This window comes from Desmodus rotundus, chromosome 12 (genome assembly GCF_022682495.2).
Source record: "Desmodus rotundus isolate HL8 chromosome 12, HLdesRot8A.1, whole genome shotgun sequence".
Lineage (NCBI taxonomy): Eukaryota > Metazoa > Chordata > Mammalia > Chiroptera > Phyllostomidae > Desmodus > Desmodus rotundus.
The window spans coordinates 93,996,279-94,022,233 of NC_071398.1; the positions used below are offsets into that span (position 1 = coordinate 93,996,279).

General features: G+C 49.3%; 1 protein-coding gene across 1 annotated transcript in view; it reads right to left on the bottom strand.

The window, feature by feature from the left end:
- BRINP2 (BMP/retinoic acid inducible neural specific 2) overlaps positions 1–25,955 on the bottom strand; it is a 91,944-nt gene that overhangs the window by 38,339 nt on the left and 27,650 nt on the right. Inside the window, exon 2 of the mRNA XM_053915392.1 lies at positions 8,320–8,658. Coding sequence (XP_053771367.1) covers positions 8,320–8,588 — 269 coding nt within the window. The 5' untranslated portion in view covers positions 8,589–8,658. The remainder of the gene's footprint in view (positions 1–8,319; positions 8,659–25,955) is intronic.

Below are 25,955 nucleotides of genomic sequence, written 5' to 3' on the forward strand. Positions count from 1 at the left end.
ACAAAAGGCTCTTGTCTCTTGGGTACCATGGCCTCCGTGGACAGTCCTTCTGAGGGCGGAGCTCCATCTAAGGCCACCCAGCCAACCCATCCTTACTACCTGCCACACCTTCTCCAGTTGCTTCATTAGGTTCCGCAAATCAGTCCAATGGGCCAGCCAGCTCCAGTTGTCTTTAATTCAAGTCAGGGATGGGTTGTGAGGCTGGGAATCCAGGCCCAAACCTGCATCTCACGCCCAGTGTTATGGTAATGAATCTGTCCCTCTGGCCCTCAGGGCCCTGTGAGCACAGCCCCCCATTTCCATTCCTGCAGGGGGAGACAGGTGACTGTGTGGGACTCCTCCCACGCCCCACTTCCTGCCTCGTGGACCTCAAGCCACTTCCATTCACTGGCCCCAGGGTCTTCCTTGGGGCCTGGGCTCCCTGAGGCCTGGGCTGTGTCTCGTTCCTGGCCGTGTCCCAGGGCTTGCGGCGTGGCCAGCACACACAGGCGCTCAATAAACGTGCCGAGTAAATAAATGCACCGTGTGCAATTCAGTGTTCTAAGCTCTTTATGGACTGAAATAATTTTCTTGTGGGAGATGTGGGAAGCCCTGAGGTGGGATAAATGTGGCAGAAGCTGAATAAAGGAAAAAAAATTGAGATTCCCTGACCCAGAAAAAGCTCTTCTCTTGAGAAGAAAAAAAGAGAAAGGAAAAGGAGAGCCCGCGTGACTAGCTGGCGTCCCAGTCCGCCTGCATCTGCGTCCTGACAGTTTCTGGATGAAGCCTACCTCCCTCCTTTCTACACGTACACGTCCCTGAGTAGCAATTCATTCATGAATAAAATTAATTATTTCTCAAAGCAAAAATTAATCCTCTTTTTCTCTGCCTGACCGACTCAGTATCTCTCCACCAAATCTCATCTGAAAATAAAACCAATGTTGCCTTCTCCCCTTGGCCATCCTGCATTCTTTCTTCACTTCTTGCACATGTTTTTTCATTTATTCTTTGCAGACCATCTTTGCGACCCTCTTTCAAAGCCAGGGTGGATAACCCGGGTATGACCCCCAAAGACATGGGAAAATTGGGGGAGAGTCATTATGTCCTGGGGGAACCCGAGAATTCATTCGGAGGCAGCATCCGAGGGCCAATCTACCCATCAGCCTCTGAGAATGCTCTAAATGGCTTCCTCCCCACAGCCCTGGAGCGGCTGCGTTCCGGTGTGTGGGTTGTCACTCCAAGTGGATGGCTCAGTCCCCGGAAATTAGTGACACCCTGTTTTCCCCATCTCTCGCAGCCTGCTGCAGTGCCCAGAACGCTTCGCACAGGGAAATGCTCCATAAATACCTGTGAGAGGACCAAGTGAGCACATGTGAGACACGGTAAGCTTCCCCTGAATTCAACTTTTTCAGCATAAATGATGCTGGATTTTCAGTTGAAGCGGTAGGTTTACAGGCCCCTAAAACCCTGCTCACTGTGTCCTGACCAGGGGGATAGTCACACACGAGAGGAATAGCCTTTGGTCCGACCTTCTGCAGACATGCAGTTACTTCTGCTTCCCTCATTCACCCCTAACGCAGAGACGTGGCATGCCCTGCGGTGAGTTCTTTGAAACTGCCCTGGCAGATGCCAGTGTGTAAGGGAGCCTTTGGGCATCTTGGAGGACAGGATATGGTGGAAATAACACAGTGGGGCAGAGCGAGGCACCCAGCCACATGCATCTTGACATTGGCATCAGACGTGTGGGACTGTCGCCATGCCTTTGGGTATACTGTCTACCATGCCATTCCCCAAGCTGCCCACCTGGCAAGTTCCTACTCATCCACCTGGGTTAGGCCTATACATCACCTTCTCTTCCAGCCGTCCATGACCTTTCTTTGCTGAGTGACCTAGCACTTTGTCCAAACAGATGTGTCTGTAAGTTCCATCAGATTGAGAATGCTCTCCTCTTTGTTCATGGTTTATGATCAGACTCTTCGAGAAGCAGAAGCACAGAATCAGCCCTCCCAAATGCTGATTGAATGAAGAGTGCCACTTCTTAGGTTCTTGAACTGTAGGTCTTATTTGTGCTATTTCTCCTTGCTCCAAGAGAGAAGAACAGGTTCTCATTCCGTTCTTTGTGCTTCATCGGTGCTCCGGGTGGTTCTGTTGCACAGGTGTGGCATTTTCCACATCCGAGATGGGGCTAGGACTTTGTGGAGCTGATTCAAAGGCCTGGGCCCTGTGGGACTCATCATCCCATCATGTCTGGAAAGAAATTCCTTGGGTGGAGTTTTTATGCTGAGCCTGTCATCTAGATGACATAGTATATGACAGAGGGACCGTACATTTAGCCAGCACTGAACTCTCGATTAAAGCAAATTCTGAACACGTTCCCCTCTCCCTATCACCTCTGTGGACTGAGGAACCGTGCCTGTGGCTGGACGTGCAGACTCGCTGTCACTGCATTGCCTCTCGTCTTGCTCTCTCTCTTTTGGCCCTGGTCTGTGCACCACGCCTCTCCTTCCATCCTCATGGACTCCCTTGTTGTCCAAATATAAACCCAGTGAGAAGTTCAGAGAGCAAGTTTAGTCGGGTGATGGTCACTTTCCTGGAGACCTCCCCTCCTTCCCTGCCTGTCTCCCCACCACCCCCACTGCCTGCTGCTGAGTGGTAACAGCCTTCCTCTACCCCAGTAGCTGTAATGAATGCCTAGGAAATCGCTGGGATTTACCCAGGCAGGCTGAGGTTGCCCTCTATTTACATGGACTGTGATCTCTTAATTGGCGATGGTGCCTCTCCCAGGGTTTGTGTTTACCCAAATCAGTGTTTGTTCGTCCGTGAGAAGTGGTCGGGATGATAAATCAGCTCTGGAGCCGTGATTGCTCCGCAGCTGCTCTCTGCTTCCTCACCTCTCGGGCTCCCAGGAGGCCCCCACAGGCTGGTTCCAGGCCCCCCAGCCTTTTCTGCCTTTAAATTTTTCTCCCAGCTGCTGAGTTTATTCTTAAGAGTTCATGTGCCTTGGCACTAATAACTCCTAAATTTAACCTCCCTTGATTACAATTCTGTTCCATTTGTAACATCTCCTGTCAGTGTTCTCACTACTTCCAGTGCAACGTGGGAGATGCCGCCTTCCTGAGAAACCCTCGGTCCCTCCACCCTGGTCATTCCTGCTCTCCACTTGGTGTCCCGTCCTGAGCACTTCGTGTAACCCACACAGCGCTTCTCAGGCTTCCGTGTCACGTGGTCATCTGGGGCTGCTGTGAAAATGCAGATCCCGATGCCGTAGATCTGGGGTGGAGTCCGAGGTGCTGTGAATTTTTCCCAGCTCCCGGTAAGGCCAAGGCTGCCGGGTCACAGACCACACATGGCGCAGTCTGGGTCAGACACTTGCTTCTTCTGACTTCTCACTTCCCTCACAGTAAGCTATTCCATATCTTATCTCTCACCCTGATGAATTCATTGCAGACAGGTTTTCTTTTCGAAGGGTTATTGCGCCGGTGCCTGCTGAAAACGTCTCTTTGCGTCCAATGCCCTTGTTCACCATGTCGTCTGATTCTGCCCCGCTTGCCCTAGGGGTGTTGGCAGATGCGCCGGCTAACACACTCTCCTGCCTCCATACTGCCTGCTTTTGGGTACCGCTCCGCCCTCTTGGTTTTCAGCCTTGTTCTACTTTGGTTCTCAAAATGTACAAACTTTGGCCAAAACATCATGAGATTATAATGTTCTTTTTTGTCAATGAAGATATTTATTTAATCTGTTTTTGTTTCTTTTCCTCCCAAAAGACTTCTATATCCCCAGGTCCTTCCTTTCTAAACAAACAATCAAATAAATAAACAAAATAGGCGCTAGAAATGCAAGTGATTCTGACGAAGGTCGATAATTTGGCATTATACCTAGCCTTACTTTCCTCCTAACCACCATGTTATACTCATGGTTCTGTATGATTTCTAACTTTCTCTCCTAATTTTAATTTATTCTTTCCGAGTTTTAAGTGTTTCATCGCAGTGCCTTGGATTTTTTCCAATCCCATGATTATCTTTCTATTAAGGCCTTAATACAAAAAGAAATTAAAAAAAAAGCAGACTGCTCATTACTTTGATTTGTAGCAAAGGGAGAATGGAACATTACCGCGAGAGTGTTTCGAGAAACCATATTTACATTTGCATCAGCTCAATTTAGGTGCCTGATTAGGTTGCGTGTTATGATGAAGGTGCACTTACCAGTCCGAGGGAAGTGGCGTGGTCTAGAGTAATGAGCAGCAGCCTTCAAGTCAGGAGCCCTGAATGCTATTTCTGGCTGTGACACTCTACCTCTCTGACCTTGAACAACTAAGTCTGTCTCATTGCCTTGGACCCTAATAGCCTCCATCTGCCTCGAAGGCTTGCTGTGGGAGGTCGGTCACTGAGTGTTTAACATAGTAGGGGCTGTGGGGTGCAGCGAGTGGGGGAGGGGTGGGGGTCACGGCTGGAATGGAAGACAGGGTCTCTGCTCTAATAGCCCTAACCACTAGCCTGGTAAGAGACAGGTCTGAGAAGTGGGCTGATTGCTCAGCTGGTGGCCTGCCAGGGCTTGTGGACACGCTGAGAGGTTGGTTAGTGAAATTTAAAAGCCTGCCAAAAATTGGGTGAGGTGATCGAGCCATCCTGTTATTTAAGAAGGCTTAACAAGAGGACACACTGTCTTTGTTCTCTAGCGGTGTCATGCAAGGTTGTTCGTGTCATCGCCGGGACCAGGAGCTGGCAGTCACCAGCTCCTGTAGGGCATCCTAGGGAAGGCCTGCTCAGTTGGCCATCCCCGACCTTGGGGGGAAGAGCTTTACCTGTGGTGACTCTAAAGCATGCTGGGAACCATCGAGCTCCCTCGATTAAGCCCGTAAGACCAGGAAGAGTGAGCCCAGAGGAGACCCATTCATTCTTCAGTTGAGTTCCTCTCCCGGCTGACAGATTGATTGAAGGACAAAGGTTACTATGCTTTTTAAAAGGAGAAAAAGCACATTTTTCTCTTTCTTGGATAAGATGTTGAATGCAGAGCCCTCGGCAGACACCATAAAGGTAGCACCTGTGGCTCCCATCTTGTGACCATTCTCACATTGACTAAACTCGGTGGAGGACAATCTAATCACGATGGGGAGTATTTACTAAGCACTGTTTTAAGTGCTTTACATCAACTAGCACAATACTTTTAACATCAATTTATTAGGAGGGGCACTATTTTTGTCTTGATTTTACAGACAAGGAAATTGGGGAGCAATAAAATTAAATAATTTGCCCAGCATCGCACAGCTAGAAAGCCGCAGCCCCAGGCTTCGAACCCAGGTCAGCTGGTCCGGAGCCTTCCCCCTGCAGCACATACGCCTGCCTGGAAACAAACTTGAAATGGAGAGAGCAGCCAACACCAGGGGCCGCGGTTGAGAGGTCAGAGCTATTCTAGAATGACCAGTCCCGTCTTCAAAGTGGGGACACACGCTGACATCCAAACAAGGATATGTGGGGATCGGAGCTTCCTATTAGCACCTCACTGTGTGCTTGTTGGGATCTGTTCATACAGCTAGCGGGGAAGGAGGGTCCCACTCCCGGAGTGAGAGAGCTTCCTGTGATTCCGCAGCCAGCATCCCCGTGCGCTGGCAAGTCTTCCTCTTCCCCATCACAGGTCCCCTCCTTTCTTCTGTGGAGTGCACACGTGGATACGCCTTGTTTTCTATGGACCAAAGCTCTCTTAAAGAATTGAATGAAAGGCTAATTCTGTTTGAGACTGCATATTGCACCACAGAACCTTTCTGATACTGTCTGTAAGCTTTTTCACGCTCTACCCTCCTGCATGAAATGCCCTTCTGGTCGTTGGGGTAACCCTCCATGGGCGTCTCACCGTTTTCTGTGACCTGCTTTTGTCCAAGGAAGTTCTTGAATTTGCCAGAGCGATTTGCCATGAGAGACCGAAGGGGAAGGGGCAAGAGTGAATTCCCACAGGGATAATATAGACCCTATAACAAGTGTCCACGGGTCCACCGCTTCGCTTAATAACTAGAGGCACAACTCCCAGAATGCTCCTGGAGCAGCCATGTGTGACCATTCTTTCATCCCCCACCAAAGGGTCACAAATCAGAATGCGGCATGCCTGTCAGAATGACTGGTTACTGTTTCCCCAAGTACAGGTTCATGTGCAATAACTGACCCCAGAGAAGCAGAATGGCACAGTGTGAGAGCTTGTCACGTTAAATGATCGGAAAACCGTTACCGACTGATAGAACAGTTGATCGTGCGGAAGTGATTACACCGCCTCCTCCCCGTGGGCCAGCCCAGACCTGCCGCCAGGCCCTCCGTGGCCGCCAGGTGGGGGGCTGGGGCTCGACGAGAAAAGTCTGTCGAAGAGGGAAATCAATGGTTGATTCCCTCCAGTTCCTACAGCCCTTTGAAGTGGATGGTGGTGTGGGATTCCCAGCCTGACATTTCAATTCCAATACACTTTTTAAAAATATATTTTTGGTGATAACAGTGCTTCTGAAAGATGTGGGGAAAACTGAACACTTTAAGGTAAATGAAATTTTATTTTCTTGGACTGGGGGAATTTGCTGCTTAAACACATTCAAGGGTAGATTCTCTCTCTCTCGGGGGGGGGGGGGAACATAAATTCTTTGGTAAAGGGAAGCATCACCCTGAATTTACCTTATAGAAATTTGGGGGGGGGCATATCTAGTTTCTCATAGATTTGCTGAAAGTCAAGTTAAGCCACTCCCAGCCTCGGGGGCCCTGCGTGAATTTCCACTGTGGTCTTTGGAGGGTGGCAAGGACCAGAGCCCCCCCAATCCCCTCCCGAGACCAGACTGGGCCTGAGCACTAGAGCTAGGCGGGCTGGGCAGGTCCTCCTTGGGGTTTTGTTTCTGTGAACCTCTGCTCTGCACCCACAAAGTGCCAGCGCCTCACATTCCTGATCAGGTCCCTTCGTCTGCAGGTGCCTGTGGGAAGCACGTGCCGGGACATAGGTCTCCATAAATGGCTGCTCTCACCACACAGGGATCTTGCAGTGCTGAATGCTGTAAAAACTTATTTCTGACACCCCGTACTAACCCAAACAGATGTCGTGGTAATTGCAGAAGTTTAAAAAAAAAAACCTCTCAGAAATAGAGAAATGTCTAAATATATTTTAAGAACCCAGATTCTGGAGTCCGACTCTTAGGAAACTACTTCTGGCTCACCATTTACTAGCCGCGTGTCCTCTGGCAAAACCCCCTGACTTCTCTGGATCTCAATGACCTCGTTTGTAAAAAGGGACTATTGTTTCTCCCGCATAGAGTTGCTGGAAGGATTCAATGAGTAAGCATACATGAAGTGTCAGACCTAGCAAGCGATCCAAACACACGAGCATCTTCCCATGACTGGACATGCAAGCGCCACACAGTTATGCAACAACAGCAACCAAGTCTAGATGCTGAAAGAATCGTTCGTTTTCTGGCTTGCTTTCTCTTTATGCCCTCTTCATATTTTCTCTCATTTTTTGCATTAGGAGCTAATTTGTAGTTGGAACATAAATGTCCTTGATATGGAGAAAAATTCAGCGAAGCTCCCAGGATGGTTTGAAGACTAAGGGCATGGTCGGGGGCACGGGCAGGCGTGATGAAGAGAGGGCCAGTGTGCAGGGGGACGGACCGGGCGTTGCAATTCAGTGATACACTCATTGGAGCCCCGAGGTGAGGATTTTGAAGTGCCTCCTGCTTTGGGAGTGCTGGCCCAGCACTGGGAACTATTCGTCCCTCGTCACATGGACCAAGCGGGCCCCAGGCTTGATTTGGGGCTAGCTCTGGTGCTGCTGAGGATGGTCCGAGGGGCCAGGACCTCATAGCCACGTCCCCGAGCAAGGCCAGTCCAGGCGGGGGTGCCAACAAGGGAGAGGGCTGCCTCGACCCTGACCCCACAGAGCTCCCCAGACCTGTGGAGCAGGAACAGAGTGCTCCTGCCTTCATTTGCATGTCTGGGTAATTACAACTCATAAAAGTATCTAACCCATTAGTTAAAACCCGGCCCCAGCATTTGACTCCAACCCCCTGCCGCCGCACTGGCTACACGCTGACTCGATGCCGCCTCATTTGTCCTCAATTTATAAGCAGCACAGCCTATAAATAGAAACCCTTTTGCTCAGTTCCCCAGGAGGCATCAGCAGGTCTCCCAGCCTGTATGTTTTCTTCCTTCTTTTTTTAAACACCAACATGGCAGGCTGCCCTCTCCTGCCCACCGCCTGCTCCTCCGGCCCTCACTGCCAGTTCAGTCTGCTGGCCTGCCCGATGGCCCAGTGCCCCCTCCCCGCCAGGGTGGCGCGGCCAGCCCAGGCTGGGCATTTTCTCTCGTCCCGGGTGTCCCCACTCACCTGTAGATCCGGTACCTGGTGGTGAACCCCTGGCGGTACCGCTCCACGAAGTCAGTGTACTCCTGTGCACGATGGAAGGGGCCCCGGTCTGTGAGCAGCCAGTCCAGGGGCGGCTGGCTGGCTGCGGGCGCATGCTGCTCTGGGACCACGGCGGCGGCCGTGGCCGAGACAGCCAGCACCCAACCGGGCAGGCCCAGTGCCAGCAGGGTTGCCCACGGGGCCGCCGCCGGCCGGAGCCCTCTAAGCTGAGTGCCGCACTGCCACCTCATGCTTCTCCCGGGCGGTTGGTGTCTTCATTCTCTCGCCACACTCTCCCCCTCTGCGGCTCCTCCAGGGCCCCTGGAACCAGAAAAGCACACACAGGTGTCAGGTCTTGCCCCTATGGATGGGCCTGGGAGCATCAGATGCCACTGGGCAGGACCTGTGCTAGGTAGGAATCCTTCGGCCTAGGATACACCTTCATTCTGGGTGCTGAGCATTCACCTCTTAATGACCCTCCAGGGCACGCCGCTGCTGTTATTTTACAGAGGACAAGGGGAGGTGTCGAGAGGTTTGGAAGAAAGTTGCTTAAATTCAAGTAGCTTTTAAGTGAAGGAAGCAGGTTTTGAGTTCAGGTGGTCTAGCTCTTAACTGCTGCTGTATTTTGCCTCTATGTTTCTCTTGTTGACCCAACACCATCCACTTCTGTCCTCCCCTCTCAAAAATGTTCACAGTCTTTCAGCCTCACAGACAGTGTGCTGCCTCTGGAAGCTTGCTGTAAGGCCAAGAGCAGCCCCATTTTTCAGGTGGCAAATTGTGGAAGGGAGAAGTAGTGAGGCACCATTGCTGCTCTGGAACTGGGTGAACTTGGTCAAATCACCTCCCTTCTCTGGACTCAATTTCTCTTATTGAAAATAAAGAGGCTTTGGACATCTGACCCCTTCTTCTACAGAAGGTGTTGCAGGGATGGGGATGGGACAGGCAATCAGGTGGTTCCATCGCCATCAGCAGAGGGCCGGTCACGCATGCAAGGACACCTGCCCTGTTCTGTCTCGCCTCATGGGGCAACAGGAAAGCTCCCCGAGGGCAGGGCTGTGTCCCTTCCTGGTTGCTGAGCCTGCTGCACAGAGGCCTTCAGAGACCCTTCTTGAAGGAATGAATGAGTTCATGCCCTGTCCTCTCTGAGTAGAAGGGAAGGTACCAGGAAAGAAGACCTTGGCCATCAAAACTCTTGGCTTCCTTGTGACTCATCACAAGCCTTGGCTTTCCAGGGGCTGCACTTGGCCTAAGGGTTGCTGTAACCCGTGTAGGCCTCTGGGTAGATGCAGGGGACTGATTCACAGCCACACTGCTTTCCTCAGTCTGTCATTTCTAGCAAGTGCTCTCAGAACCTCGCCCACCTCCCTTCACCAGCCCCACTTCGGCATCTGCCAGAAGGACTTCCCACCCCCCAGCCCCTCTAATCTGTGGCGTTAAGGACTATCTCTGGCTGCCAGAACCCAGAAGTAGGCTCTCTGGGGATGAAGCAACAGGTCAGAATTCCCCTGGCCCTTCCAAAGTCCTACAAGGACAGGCAAAGTGGTTTCCGCACTTGGTTCACATCCCCTTCCAGAGTCCCCCAGTATGCTCTGGGGTAGTCACAGTTCAACAAAACCACCAGATGTCCCTTGGACCAATGTGAGCCCCAAAGAGACTGCCCAAAGGCTGGGGCCAAATATCAGTCCAGGATACCCCACAGCCTAAAGGTTGGCCTGAGTTGAGAGGTCCGAGACTCAGCCTCTGTACAGGATGCTCTCAAGAGTGGCAGTCCCTGCTCATAAGGATGGAGGGGCAGAAACATGAGTGTCTGCACATCCAGCATCGCTCCCCCGCTCCAGCTAGGAGATAGTGAGCACTTCTATGTGCTGGCAAGTCTTAGAAGCTGCCCACCTACCTCTCACAGGAAGAGAGTTCCATCGGCACTGTTAGTGTAGGTTTACATCTCCCTGGGACTCAGAGGAGGTGAGCTGGGTAGAGGCAGAGGGAGAATAGGAAGCGAGAACTGGACCCACCCTAGCCAAAGCTTGCTGTGCTGTCTGCGGAGCTCCAGCAGGCAGCAGACAGACCCACGCTTAGTGGACTGGGTGAGAGAGGGGCCGAAAGAATAGTGAGGCAATGCCCGCCCTACCGGATCTTAAAAGATGTTATAACATTCCAATAATTAAAATAGGTGATAAGACACACAAACTGAATGGGCAGATCAATGACACAGAGCAAATAGCTCAAAAATAGGGCTTATTATACATGAGAACTTAATATATATTTTAAAAAGCATTACTGACTAATTGGGTATGGGATGGAATATTTTATACATCCTATTGGAAAATTAGTTCTAGATGGATTAAAAAGTTAAATGTAAAAAATGAAATCATAGAAGGAAGAAAAATCCCCAAGTGTTTTATGCTAAGCATGCATTCCTTTTCAACCGGGTGGAAAGTGATGTAAACGAAAAGGAGGACTTAGCCGTGCCTGTGGGGGCAGGCATTTTTGCTTGGATATAATCTGCTGAGGAAGCCCCAAACATTTCCCATGTCATCACTCACTCAGCCATTCACTGGGGAACATTAATTGAGGATTCCAGAGTGCCAGGCACGGTGCTAAGCATCGATAATACAGGGGCAAGGGCTCGGTGCCTTATCTGAAACGCTACCACTGGTGATTAATTCCTCCTGTAAAATACCATTTTTAAAGGCATCAGAAGGAGGTGCGAATGTTGATTTTGGAGGCCGGGGCTCCCTGACCCAGCAGTCAGGTAGATGTGTCCCAACAGGTGGGGAATCACGATACAGTGAAAGGCGGGATTCTAAACTGGCCCCAAGTTCCCAGCGTCCTTCAGTGCACGCCCTCTAGAACCCTCTCCCCTTGAGTGTGGACAGGACCTGCAAATAAGACGGGATACCACTCCTGTGATCAGGTCAGTAATCAGCTGACCATCAAACAGGGAAGTGCCCCCGGGTGGGCCTGGCCTAATCAGGCGAACCTTGAGATGTAGGTGACATTTCAGAGTGACAAGCATCTGCTGGCCTGCCATGCTGAGAACAGCCTGTGGGGGCCACACAACAAGGGATTGTAGGTGGCCTCCTGGCGCCGAGAGCAATTCCCAGTCAATAGCTAGTAAGAAAGTGAGAATGTTGGTTGCCTGACCTCAAGAAAGTGAACTCTGCCAACAGCTCTGTGAGCCCGGACGAGTCCCCTGAGCCCCTGGTGAGAATTGTTTCCTTGGCTGATGCCTTGATGTCAGCCTGGAGAGGCCCTGAGCAGACGACCCTGCACACCCATGCGTGGGCCTAACCCACCAAAACTTCAAGATAGTAAATTTGTTGTTTATTGTTTTATGCCATTACGTTGGTGGTGATTTGTTCACAGCAATAGAAAAATAATACAGGCATGTAAAAGACAACGCTACCTATCCCCACCCCCACCCCCCATTCTGCACAAGGCCTGGCCTGGCGAGGGTTCTTTGTGCTCCCAGAAGACTAGATGTTATTCTCGGCGTGAGAAGATGCGAGGGTGGCAGGTTCTCGAGCAGAGTGCTGTCGATCGTCTCCCCTCAATCCGACCACTTCTGCACACCACCTGCCTAGATTATGGATCCCTCTAGGTCAGAGGCCAGGTGACTGTTTCGTAATTCCAATACTCACACGTAGCTAGCTGGTCCTCAAAAGTGGGTGAAGAATCAGTTGCATGCATGTCACCCGGGGGTCACTGTGAGCCAGCGACAGCATGCGGCCACGGTGCGGCCACGGAACCTCTTGGCGCCCCGGGTTGTAATTCAGAGGTCGGTGGGGACAGGCGATAGATAGCATGTGGGAAAAGCGGGGTGCTCTTTGAAAGAACAGAGCTATAGTGAGTCCTCATGGGCCTCTGGTCCTTCTTCGTAATGACGCTTCCCCAGAGCTCACATTGTGCTGGAACCTGGCTGGTTATAGGGGCGTCAGCTTTAGAATCAAATGGTGTCGATTGCCGGGCAGAGCCTGCTGAGCGCAGCAAGAACAGCTGGCCTGGACTCGGCACGACCGCTCCTCCGGAGAACCCGGCCTTGGGGTGCGTGCTTTCTGCCCCCCTGGTTTCCTCAGGAGCTCAAGGCCTTTGACTGGAAAAGATCTCTTTTTAAAAAAGAGAAGTTTTAAACAGATTTCAAAACTTCCTTTATAAAGAAAGCCCTAGAAGATGCTCCTTCACTTTAAAGAAAAAAGACAAAATAATTGCTGCATTGACTGTTGTGTAAAAATCAGGCTCCGTAAGGGAGCAGCTTTTGGCCATTTTCTGTTTATGCTCCACAAATAGCATCACTGGAAAATTTTTATTAGCAGCCTGTCAAGCAATTTTTAACTGTCTAAGTTCTCATGACTTTGGATGGCATCACTAATGTTCAGCGGGTTAGATAATTAGCGCCTTCCCCATGACGTGTCCATGTGTCCTTTTGTGCTACAGCTGACTGTGAGTATCCCGTGTCACCTGTCGGCAGATGAAAGTAATGGCAAGGGTAGTGGCCCTTTGGTGAAAAATTGTAAATTTACTAGTGAAAGCCCAATAATTTCATTCACTTAGACCATATTGGAGACAGAGTGTTCCACGGATCCAAATAATGAATTAGCTTTGGACCGAAGGTCCAAGTGAAGTAAGCCCTGAGTTTTCCTCTGTGAGTACGTTAGCGCAAATCTGTTCATGAATCACACGTGTCACAGTTTTGTCAGCAGGGGAAATCAGGTGTGGAGGGAGGCACGTGAGAAGTGGCCCACGCAGTCTTCCAAATGGGAGGGCTTAGAAGAATCCCGTCCCCGCCATGCGGAGCTGGTCACCCCACGGAGGCCACTGGGGACCCCTGTGTCCTCCTGGTGACCCCTAACTCCAAGACAGAGCAGTTAGAATTCTGGACATCCGCTGCTCCTGTACTACATCTTAGCAAGTGAGGTAGCAACTTCCCCCTTTGAGATTCCCTGCGGAGGAGGAGTTAACGTGTTAGAGGGGTGAAGGACACGGCGAAGGCAAAGCGGTGGTCCGAGGCCAGACAAAAAGGAGAAATAGGTGTGAAATCAGGGTCGGAAAGAATAAAATTGTTAATCTTGCTAATACTTCTCATCGATAAACACCAGTATAAATCATTTAATATTCATGTGGAACTTCTGCTTGTGAAGTGCGGATAATAAAATCGCACTCAATCCTCACCTCCCCGACTGTCTGCTCCCCCTTTAACGGATGGGAATACCGAGGCTGGTGACACGAGGTCACGCATTTCAGCGGCAGATCCAGGGCTACAGACTCTAGAGCCTGGAGTATTTGATACCCCTCGCTGCACCTTCGACGGGGTTTACAGCTACAAAACCGTGAGGGCTTTGCCACTTACAGGTTGGTTCTCTTGGGAGCAAGTCACGTCCCTCTGGGGGGTCCCCCTTTGGTCATCAGTAAAATGACTTACGGGGTAAGACGAGCCCCCTGCCCCTGCCCAGTGCTGAAGTCCCGTCATTCTGTGTGGGCAGAGGGTCACAGAGAGAAGGGGGGAGGCAGTGAGCCTCTGTTTTCAGCAGGAAGCTCTGTGTTTCGGGAAGGGAATGAAGCGTAAGAGAAGGGAGCTGCAGAGCAGGAACCCTGGCCTGCTGGACCGGTGACATTTAATAAAGTGATTAGGCAGTGACATTAAATAAGTGTTCAAGCCATTTGAGTGGTTAATTGGCCGACTCTACTGAGGAGATGTTCCCCTCAGTACCTCTCTGAGGGGTCCGTGTGCAGACTCAGAGAAAGTGTTGTTTGTTTTGCTAAGCATGGTATCTTGGTGCAGAACCTCTTGTTCTGAGCAGGAAGAGAGGGTGGCCAGGAGACGTGACAGGACTTTGTGGGGTGGGGGTTCCTAAGGGGCAGGGGTGGATGTGGCTGCTGTTCCATCAATGGCTGTTCTTCTCGTCTCTTTTTGGGATGACCTGCCAGCCTCAACTGTGATGAAATGTGGTGTTTTTACTCCAATAATGTGCCCACGATCCCCCAGGTGAACCCAGGCAGAGGTGACACCCTGGCTGCCACTGTCCTCTCCAGGCTGTAGGACACAACCTTCTGCTTCACCCCCAGAGTTGGCATGGAACTGGTGTTTCCCCACTGCTAGTCAGGGAATGACCTAAAATGGGTGAGACACAGGATACCTTCCCTGCATAGAATCAGGTTAACCAATATATTTGAGCAAAGGTAGGAGCTAATCATAATTGCTCTTTACTAAATGGTCTCACATTCACCTGGGACCTTGAGAGGAGAGACTGGGAGAGGGAAAGGGAGTTGCTGGAGGCCCCTCCTTGAGGATGCAGACATGAAACTCAAATATTCCAAGTCCAAGGCCTACACTTCCTTCTCCTCCTCCCCACCCACCTCTGTCCATCAGTCAGTCGGTTGTTGAGTGATTTGTGTGCATGGGACTGTGCCAGGTGATGGGGTACATTTGGCGGTCAAGACAGACTCAGCAGGAAGAAGGAACAAAACACTGGACTTGAGGGGCTCCTGTGATGAGCTTAAAAGAGCGATGATATCCTCTGTCTCTTTCTCTCTCTGTCACACACACAGAGCTTTAGTGACATTAGACATCGTAGGCGCCATCCCCTCAGAGCCCCAAATTTATAGGTCTCTGCCGTGTGATAACTAGCCCTTCATGTATCAAGGACAGATTCATCTGTCAGTTGTAGAGGCTTTAGCCTTGCCAGCTGGTGTCCTTGGTACTTTCCTTGGAGGACAAAGTAACCACCAGGCTTGCCCAGAGCCTTGCATGATCAAGTTCAGGTCACAGTGTACAGACCAGGGAGGCCCCTGTACCCCAGAGTGTCCACTGAGGGGGTGGGGGGTCAGGGGGGTCCCCAGGAAGGAGAAAGATGGCACACCCGTCAAATGGAACTTCTCCCTGAGAAGTGGCACATCCCAAGGCCCTCAGCACCTCAACTCCGTGCAGACTGACCATTCCCAGACCACAACCCATGATACTCCTTCCGGAAGACACCCCAGCAGCTCTGTGGCCCTGACAGCAAAGCAGCCTGCCTTCCCCTGCCTGGCGCTCAGACGGCCCCTCCCATCAGCTGCCCCACAGTGGAGGGCTTATGGGCACAGACCACCGAGCCAGAATGCCTGGCTGCTCTCGTTGGCTCCCCCTCTGTTGCCTCACGATTCCTCATCAGCTTCAGATCTACCATCCTCATCATCACCAATCATGTTCAGATAACAGTTAGTCTGTGCCCGACCCTGGTCTAAAAACTCTATGCGTTGACTCATTTAATTCTTGAAACACCTCCATGAAATTGATCCCGTGAAATTTCCATCTCACAGAGAAAACTCAAGAACAGGGAAGCCAAAGAGGTTCTCCCAGGGAATCCGCAGTGCTGCCCAGGTGATCTGTAAACCTGAGATCCACAGGCTTCCTCTGGAGTCTCAGGAGGTGACCCTAGATTCCTGTGGGTGACTTGCATTTAAAAAATGGCTGTGGATTGACGAAAAGTCTAGAGAGAACAAAAGTAGGACTCACCTTCAATCACATTCCTGGTTTGGATAGGGCCATCTACACGTCTGCTTTTGGGGAAGCTATGTGGCTTCTGCTTAGATGGATGGTCAGCATGGCCTTATGAGAAGGCAGTTATGTTTCACTGCACTGACTAAAAACCACAAGGTCAAGAGTGTTCCCCCAAACCCAGGCACTGGCGCACAACCCACAGATGCCGGTTCCCTGTGTGCCCCTGAGTCACAGCGCTTCCCCTCCGACCCCCAATCTGAACAGAGCCTGAGGCCAAGTTCCGCACCCCCTGCCCTACTGCCTGATTTCATGGTGCCTGTCTAAGGTCTGCGCTCGCGCCCTTGCTGGCCCCTGCACTTGCGCCCAGCTCCCCCACCTCCTGATGCAGGCAGATGGACCTCCCCGACTTGCCTGCCCCACTGCCTGGTTCTGAATAGCACTGCCACCTCGTTCTTTGGCCATCGGATCAGCCCTTCCGTTACCAAGATCATCTGAATTATGCCAGTTTGCCTCTGCCTCTGGGTATGCCCAGCCACTCTCCTAGGGTCCATCTGCTGGCGCTGGCTCAGCTAGACACCCCAACCCCTGGCAGACAGCTGGCTCCATCCTCCAGAGAGGAAACCTCTGTTCTGCCTCCTTCCCACCAGCCTGGCTCCATCACTTAAGCCTCAGCTCTCTTCCCAGCAGAGTGAGCCTCTGTACACACATTAGATAGTTGAAGCCTTTCTGGCAGGCCTGGGGAGCCAACATAAACCTAACCCAATCACACAGAGATTGCTCACTGCCACGCAGGCTGCAGAGCTGAGGGGGGCTGACAGCTAGCTCCATCCTGACCTGCAGCCGGCGGTGCTCTTCCTGCTCCTGACTTTCCGCCAGGGCTGTCACCGAATCTGCACTTTCAGCCCGAGCTCTGCCCTGTTCGAGCCTTGGCACAGACAGGAATGTAAAACGACAATGCCCTGTGCTGGGCCAAACAGCGCGGGGCTGCAGAGAGGGTACAGAGGCAGCTGTGACCAGCAAACACATTGTTTCCGGGATTGTGTTTGTAAATATATGAGTTGCCTGACAGCTTGCGGAATTAAATATAGATGCTACATCACAAGCCCTCACTCAAATAAACTATATGCTGCTCAGTGAATGTCAATAAGAACACTGAGAAAGAATCATTACCCCTTTCTGGAGCAGAGTCCAAAAAACTCAGGCCTGAGTGGTTTTCTTTTTTGTTTGTTTTTTAAGTGGTTTGTTTGTTTGATGAAAGTGCCTTCCCCCGCCTCCCCAGGCTTTTGTCAGGTACTGGTGGGCAGCGTGCGGTGGGGGGTAGTGTGGGGAGACGGGATGGGACAGGTTGCTGTATTGGGTGTGATGACTATAGAATGGTGGCAGAAACCAGCTTGGAGGTCACCCGGTAGATGAGGAAGTCACAGTCAACCTTTTGGGACCTCAGGGCACCTTTTCTAAAAGTAGGGTCCATGGCTCACTGGTGGTCGTTTGGAAAGACCTTCGGATGGAGGGCAAACATCCATCGCTCTGCGTCCTCTCTTCGGCATTTGGGCCACGTGACTCTCCTTGCCTTGCGCTGATATCTACAGATCGCTTGCTTGTGGGCAGGTTCCCTGGCATCGGTAACCCTGCAGGACAGACAGTGCCCTAGACCAGCTTCCCGAGCACCTTCTGTCTTCGGCCGGCAGAGAAGGCTTGTAATCCTGGTGTTAATGCCAGGCCCGCACGGCCCTGCCCCCACCACCCACCACCCGCAGAAACTCCCCTCTGGGAGGTGGTACGGAATGAAGGTGCTGTGAATTTCGGGCAGCCTTGGCGCTGTCTTGGGGAGTTAAGGTTGTACTTGTGCCGATCATTTGGAATTTATTCCATGCTGTGTTTCTGCCAGCTTTATTTATTTGTTTGTAGTGTTTCCTCTCTGATTCCTTTTTTGTCTCCCTTTGTCCGTTTCTTTTTTTATTTTATTGTATTGTATTTTTTTATTTATCCCCCATAAACCCTCTTCCACCTCCCCCTACCACCCTCCACCCTCCCCTCAATCACCACACTGCTGTTGGTGTCCATGAATTCTTTCTCTCTTTTTTTCTTTTTTGCCAGATCCTTCCAACTCCCCCCACCCCCTGCCGCCAAGAGCTGTCAGCCTGCTCTCTCCAATTCTTTAACACCAACTTTTCTCTCTACTAAATCTTTAGGCTTAGGTGAGCTGCAGAGATCTGGGCGCTGTTGGGTGGTCCTCATGCAAAAAGGTCGAAGAGCCTCCCATGGAAAAACCAGAGTAATTCTTGAAACTTCTAAATTCAGACTTCATTCTGGCTCACACTGGCTACCTACCTAAACTACTTTCGACACAGTAAAGCCTTTGTAAGATGTGGTCTGTGAACTGTCCCCTCCCCTCCTTTTAGGAAGTTTAATAAGTATCTACTCATTCAGCCAATTTATGTTTATTAGGCAAAGAGAGTCCATTTAGCTGAAATGTAAAATGTAAAAAAAAACGGTAGGAGAAAATACTAGAAGGTAATGTTTGGATTTCTTTGATGGTGCAAATCCTTGTTATAATTCCCTTATGTCAGGGCTGGTTGGCCAGAGGCACGTTGGGAGACTCTTTGCTGACCGGGATTTGAATACATCTACAACCCGGTGAAGACTGAGGCTTGAAGCAGCGATTTCCAAATCAAAACTAGGATTAAATCATTTTCAGCCTAATTTTATATTGTACTATTGATTTTCAGTCCAAATCTTTGAAAAAGGAGTATAAACTAACTCCATTAAGAATTTTTGAAATTAAATGAAATATCCCATTCCTCAAACAGGGGAAGAGAGTATGTGGCTACAACAGAGCCAACCATATACTCCAGTGCGTGTCAGCTGGTACACGCGTGTGTGCGTGTGTGTTCCTGTGACCTCCCCCCAGGAGACCTTTGTCAGTTTCTAGAGAAATTCTTGATGGTGACAGTTTGGAGAGGGGTGCTATTTCTAGTGTTCGGGCCAGGCGGCTGTTAAACACCCTGCAGTACACAGGACAGCTCCTTCAACAGCTGATTCTCTGCCCCTAAATGTCAGTCATGCCGACCTATGCCAACAAATTCGAATGGGCCCGACTCCTCAAATGCCCCTGAATCATGGATGACTGAGATTTTAGGAAAGTTTTTCATGCATATCTGGTTTGCCAACACGTCATGGTGGCAAAGACCGAAATGACTCATCTCTGTAGTCTCTTTGTCCAGGACTCTTGTTTCATGCTTAATTGGTCTTTGATAATAACAAGAAACAAAACAAAACAAAACAAACAAAAAAAAACAGTAAAAAGTCATATTTATTGAGTGCTTATTTTCTACTGGGCACTGCCTTTCAATAAAGTAGGTATTACTAATCCATGAGCAATTAATATAAAGAAAATGAGGTTCGAAGAGAATCAAGAAGCTTGATTGTACAACTCCTTCCTTCCCTCCTCCCTCCCTCCTTCCCTTCCTCCCTCCTTCCCTTCCTCCCTCCTTTCCTTCCTTCCTTCCAATTATGTCAAAAAGCCAAGAGGCAGGCCTGTCGTGGGGTGGGGGGCAAGCTAGTGTATCTGTGTGAGGTAGGTGGTTGAGTGGGCAGCAGCCCAGTGGACTCAGGAAATTAGTTACATGCAGGGGGATTTAGCCAATAAGCAAATATACTGAGAGTAATAGTTCCTCATGGTCAAAAACAAGAGCGATAAATCTGGAAAGGACAAAAGCTAGAATAAACCGTGTGATGTGGCCTCGAGACAAATGACATGACCGCTGTGTGCAATGTGCAATCCTGGGTAGGATCTTTTGTTTGAACGCACTATTAGGTCAGTTGCAAACTTGAATGGGGTCTCTGGGGACCATGCATATGGGAGTTCCTTATACTCTCATATAATTTTCCTATTAGGTCGAAAGTATTACAATGTGCAAAAGAAAAAAGACATTCCTACCAGGTCATGCAGTTCTCGCAGCCAACATTGAGACCCAGTCATCTGGACTCTGATGCCTACGCCATTTCCCAACCCCTGATTCTAAACTGTATTTGCCCACTGAAATAATTGATGTCTAAGACATGGTTTTAGGACAGACATTTACAGCTTAGAAGATATAACTGGAGACTTGCTACATGTGTCTGCATCCAAGGTTGTCCACTAAAAATCAAATGCAAACGATCGTGTTGGCCAAAGAGTTCACGTAGTTTTTTTTCATATGACGGCTCTAATAGTGCTCAGTTGTCTTCGATTTAATTCAAAACCATTTTGTTACATTGTATTGTAACAGCTGTCATATCAGCGTGCATTTTTTAAAAAAACTTACTGAAAATGGTGAATTTTTGTACAGCCATTTTAACATGGAAAATGGAAGAACATACACAATGTTTTTGGTGTATTATTCTTTATTTCAAGAAAGGTAAAAAGGAACTGAAATGAAAAAAAAGATTTGTGCAGCATATGGAGAAGGTGCTGGGACTGATCGAACATGTCAGAAGTGGTTTGCGAAGTTTCTTGGTTCTATTGGCATTTTGGCCAAATAATTCTTTGCTGTGGGGCTGTCTTGTGCATTGGAAGACGTTTAGCAGCACCCCTGGCCTCTACCCACTAGAAGCCAATAAATAGCAGGAGGTAGCTGACATACTCAAAATATCCAAATCAATAAAGTTATTGGTAAAAATAAAAATTATGTCTTTTATTTTATGGAAAAAACTAAACAGACTTTTTGGCCAACCCAAAATATAGGCATGGGGTCCTGCACAAAGAACGCCCCTTTTCCTTTTATTACAAAATCAGGAGCATGTAATTCTATAACAGAACAATATCACACTCAAGCACACCATATGACATTTTAAGTGAAATGTTCAAATGAAAACTATAAATGACTGCACCCACATTATTACCCTACCACCCACACTCAAGCAGGCGTTACTTCCGCCGGACCTCGTATTTTAAATTTACTAGCACCTACATTCAAAGGTAAGATAAAATGGATGCAATCAATTTTAATAACATACTTTATTTAACCTAGGGAATCTAAAACATTGTCACTTGGACATTCAATGAATGTAAAAAACCATTACCAACATACTTTATATTTTTTCTCTCTGAGTCTGATAAATGAGGTGTATTTTATATGTTTGGCACATCTCAATGTTGATGTTAGTTGTTCATCAGAAAACTTGATTCTCTATTGAGATTTGAAATAGTTTACAGGTAAAAAAAATAAATTCACATACCCAAGTTATTCCAAGCCTTATAACTGAATCGAGTATAAGTTTTAAATTTTAAATTAATTAAAATTAAATAAAAATTTAAAACTTAGGTTCTTAGTGGCATGAGCCACATATTAAGGGCTCAGTAGCCGCATGTGTCTCCTGGCTACAATACTGGACAGCACAGGGCTGAACAGGTGCGTGATTCATCTGCTCCCGGGTGTCCTGTGCGTGCTCATTGCTTACCCTGTTCCCATCCGTGGAGATGCGCTACCACTGTAGGAGGAGCAGTACACTCTTTTTTAAAATTTATTTCTCAATTATAGTTACCATACAATATTGTATTAGTCTCAGGTGTACAACATAGTGATTAAACATTTACGTAACTTGCGAAGTAATCGCCCCGATAATTCTGGTACCCATCTGATACTATACACAGTTATTATAATATTATGACTGCATTCCCAGTGCTGTCCTTTACATCCCTGTGACTATTGTTATAACTGCCAATTTGTGCTTCTGAATCCCTTTACCTTTACACCCATCCTCCAAGCCCCCTCCCATCTGGTGACCATCCGTCTGTTCCCTGTATCTATGAATTTGTTTATTTATATTGTTCTTTAGATTCCACAGATAAGCGAAATCATGTGGTATTTGTCTTTCTCTGTCTGACTTATTTCACTGAGCATACTACCCTCTAGGTCCACCCATGTTGCAAATGGCAAGATTTCATTCTTTTTTGTGGCTAATAGTCCAACATATATATGGACCACTTTATTCAGTTGCCTCCGGCGGGCACTCAGGTTGCTTCTACGTCTCGGCAATCGTAAACAACGCTGCAGCGAACACAGGGTGCACATTAGTGTTCTGGAGTCTTTCACAGGAAGGCCCTGAAGTGGAGCTGCTGGGCATACGGTAGTTCTGTTTTCCATCGTGGCTACACCAACTTGCAATCTCACCAACAGCACATGAGGGTTCCCCTTTCTCCACATCTTTGCCAACGCTTGTTGTTTGTTGATTTATTGATGATGGCCATTCTAATAGATATGGGGTGATATCTGACTGTGGTTTTAATTTGCCTTTCCCTCGTGATTAGTGATGTTGAGCATCTTTTCAGGTTTGTTGGCCATGGTTATGTCCTCTTTGGAGAAATATCTATAAGGTCCTTCGCTCATTTTTAAATCAGATTTATTGTGTGTGTGTGTGTGTGTGTTAGGTTGTATGAGTTTCTTATGGGTTTTGGATATTAACTTCTTATCAGGTGTCTCATTGGTGAACATCTTCTCCCATTCAGTAGGTTGTCTTTCCATTTTGTTGGCGTTTTCAACCTCCAACTAGTAGGTTAACCTCTCTAAAGTCGTGGCTGCCTCTGAACTAGAATGTAGTTGAATAAATATGGAAAGTACTGAGCAGGATTATAACTCCTTACAACTGAAAAGCACCAGACAAATGTTAATTGTTCAGGTTATTTCTACTACTAGAGGCCAGAACCAGCGGACTGCGGAATTCCTCGTGGCAAAGACTTTGAGCAGATCCGTGAACGCACTAGTTTGACTTGTCCGTGATGATAGTACACGGAGGCACTACCCTCTCCAGCCAGCCCTCACTCCCCTACACTGCAGGACGAATCTGACCACAGCTGCCGAACGCTGTGCTCTCCTGGGAGAAAAGCGTTTGGAGTGAATTTATATTGATGACTCTAGCCAAGGACAGCAATTATAGATACGTTTTACTTTCTTTGTTACGATTTTATGTTCCAATTTTTTTTTATAAAACAATGCATTATTTTTGTGATCAGGAAAAAACAACTTTGGTTGATAAATAAGTGTGAGGTATTAAGAGTACTCACCTGTCTCCATTTTTCTCATCATCTAGATGACTGAGTGAGACCTGTTGTAGTGGTTTGTACTAATGAGCTTCAGCCACCCGTTTGAAAGCCGGTCAGACAGTCCTCACATTCCCAGCCATCTCCGCCCCTCACACCTGGTGGTTCCACTTGTGTGAGCTGGAGCCAGGGTATAGTCAGAACAACCAGAAACAATTCTTCGTCCTCATTCACAGATGCTGCTCCTTCCTCTCTCACCGGTCCTCACCATCCCTGACATCCTGCCGACTCCGCAGCCTTGTGCTTGCTCGGTCCTTGGCCAGGCAGCCTGTGGGGATGGCCCAGGCAGATCCTGGAACTGGCGCTGGTGGTTCAGCAGAACAAGGCTCTCCATCTCATCCATTTCATCCTTATTCCCCACCCTTAGGAGCTGCCCAGAGGCTGGACCTGCCCTCCTGACATCTCAGCTGGTGCAGAGGGCCTACAAAGCAATTCCCCAGGTGCTCCATGGGCTTGTCATCCCCTGGAGTTTCAGTTAAAGATGCTTTCAGTTCTTGTTTGTTTGCTTCCATCCTGATTCACAGCCCTTCCCTCTCCCCTAGGGCCACTGCCTACGGCAATCCAGAGTGTCCTAGCACAGCCCCAAGAGGCACCCTTCACACTGTAGTCTAAGTGAATGGCGGCCTGTGTTGCTGAGCAGAACACAACCCACGTCGTCATATCTGGGGCCCTGCCACATCCTACATTTTCTCTGAACCCCCAGAATGACACTGAGGCGTCCCTCTTGGTGATTCAGTACAGTGCCAGAGGGGTAGGGAGCAGGGGCAAGGAAAGATGAAAAATGCCAAGAAAGTCATCGAGGTAAAATTTGTTTGACCACGTAGGGTATCTCTCTGTACCATCAACTCACCCCAAGAGATGGCTTGTCAGGACTAGACTATTTGAGGCTATGATACAAATATAGAATGTCATGGAGGAGGGGCCTGACAGTAGTCCCCCTGCTTATAGATTCGGTCCGTACCTGGGAGAGATTTCTCTGAAGGGTGGTTACGGCAGTTAGGGGTCATAACGGCCACCGCAGCGGGACAAAGGGAATGGCAAGCACGCTTCTTCAAATACACATCTTCTCCTTTCTATCTGATTTATCTCAGAGACACGAGACTATTCCTCCCTGAACTGCTTCTCACCGAACCTGCTCACATACAGCCCGCCCCCTTCCACAAACATCATTAAGCTTGACTTCTGCAAAACCCACAGCAACTCTCCGGTCTCCAAGCCAGAGGGGCTTCTGAGTGCTGGTGGCTGATACTTACTGAGTCATAACTGGGTGCTGGGTGTTGTTCTCATTGCTTTACATACACTGTCTCATTTGACCCGCAGGACAATGAATAGCATTGCATTCCACTGTTATTTTCTTTTTGTGGATGAGGAAATTAGGAGCTAAAGAGACTAAGTAATTTCTCAAGGTGCCAGCTTCACGGCCAGGGTGGGTTGTCCGCTCCAGAGCTCAGGTTGTCACCGTGGGTTTCCCCCTCCTCAGTCCACTCCCCCCTCATCACCTGGACTTTCCTACAGCTTTTGGCACCGCTGGCTTCTCCGCCCGACTTCTCTCCCCCTGGCTTCTGTGTTCCTGCCTGGTCGTGCTTTTCTCGCCTCCTCCGCCAAACACAGCTTCCAGACCCACGCCCCATTCCCCCATTGTGTCCTGTTCTAACTCTCAGCTCCGGGCATTCTCCTTCTTAAGGGAGTGGAGGAAGGGAACCATCCAGAGAAGAACTGTCAATGATGCAAATAGACAAAAGCCTCCGGAAGAGGGCTGCCGAGGGGCCCCTGGAATTCTAGAATGGTAAGAAGACAGGCCCCTTGCTTCAGAGAGGAAGAACCAGAATGCAGAGTGCTCACAAAGTTGAGGTATATGTAACCAGTTAGTTAATAGGTGGCTGGGGTTAGAATTGAGGCAGGTCTTGGCCACGCAGCCCAGAGACCTTCATTGCACCCCGCTCCCCTGACAAACAAACCTGTGGTCCCAAAATAGACCCCAGAGGGACCCCGTTATCCACATGGGACTTCCACACACCCACCCTTACATATCCAGATCCTAGGGCAACATTTATGTTCCTCAGCCCACTCTCCCTCTGCAAAGCCTCTTTGGACCCTGCATGTCCCTGTTCCCTTTGCCTTAAGTACCGAGTTCTTTCAGAGTCTGTCTTCTGGCTCCCTGCTCCCCTGGAATCTTGGCTTTTCCATGCTGTGAGCCACTGGGCTGTAGGTAAACCTCTTTCTTCTTCTATAGGGTTGTTTCAGCAGGATACAAAGGCCATTAGTAAATCAATAACCCTTTAAGAAAAGAGGGGAGGATAGGACCTGGAGATTTTAATTCAGATCTAGCAACTCCTGGGCATTAGCAGGCGTGTTCTAAAATTAGGCTCTTGGAAAGCATGCTGCTGCCGCCGTTGGAACTTTATAGCTTCCTGCCCATAAACAGGAGCAGCTTGCTATGGGAGGGATCATTAGCTGAAATCCCCCTCTCCCGCGGCTCTGATGTCTCCTCTCGCTCCGACACCATATGTATTATCTATTGCTTTAGGGCTCCTGGATTCTTTCATCCTTGCCTCCGCTCTCCTCTCTCCACGCCACTCTTCCCTGGTCTCCGAATCTGTCTCTGTCCTTCTTTCGAGGAATCTGAATTTCCATCTATCAATGTGTTGCTGTCTGACGCAGCAAATACCTCTGCCGGTGCAGAAAGGCTCATTTGTCGGTGCTGCCGCTGAGCATTCGTGAACATGGGGCTTCCTGGCGTGTTTACGAAGATGAGCCTCTGAGTCAGCACGTGCCCCGGGACCCGTCCTGTTCCCTGCCCATCCCGAGGGACTCCTGGCATTGTTCTGTCCTCCCTCCTGTCCCAGCCCCCCGTCTCCATGCAGACAGTGAAGACGCAGTTCTGAGGACAAGTGTGTGCACAGGACAGGCTACGATGGCATGACCACTCCCGTTCGGGCCGGCGCCATTAAGTCTAAAAGAGCGCACTTATGCCGCTGGGTTGTGTACAGCCTAACCGAGTACTTTACCTGCGTGTCTCAAAATCTCCTCCAGTCAGCACACCCAGAACAGCCCCAGGAT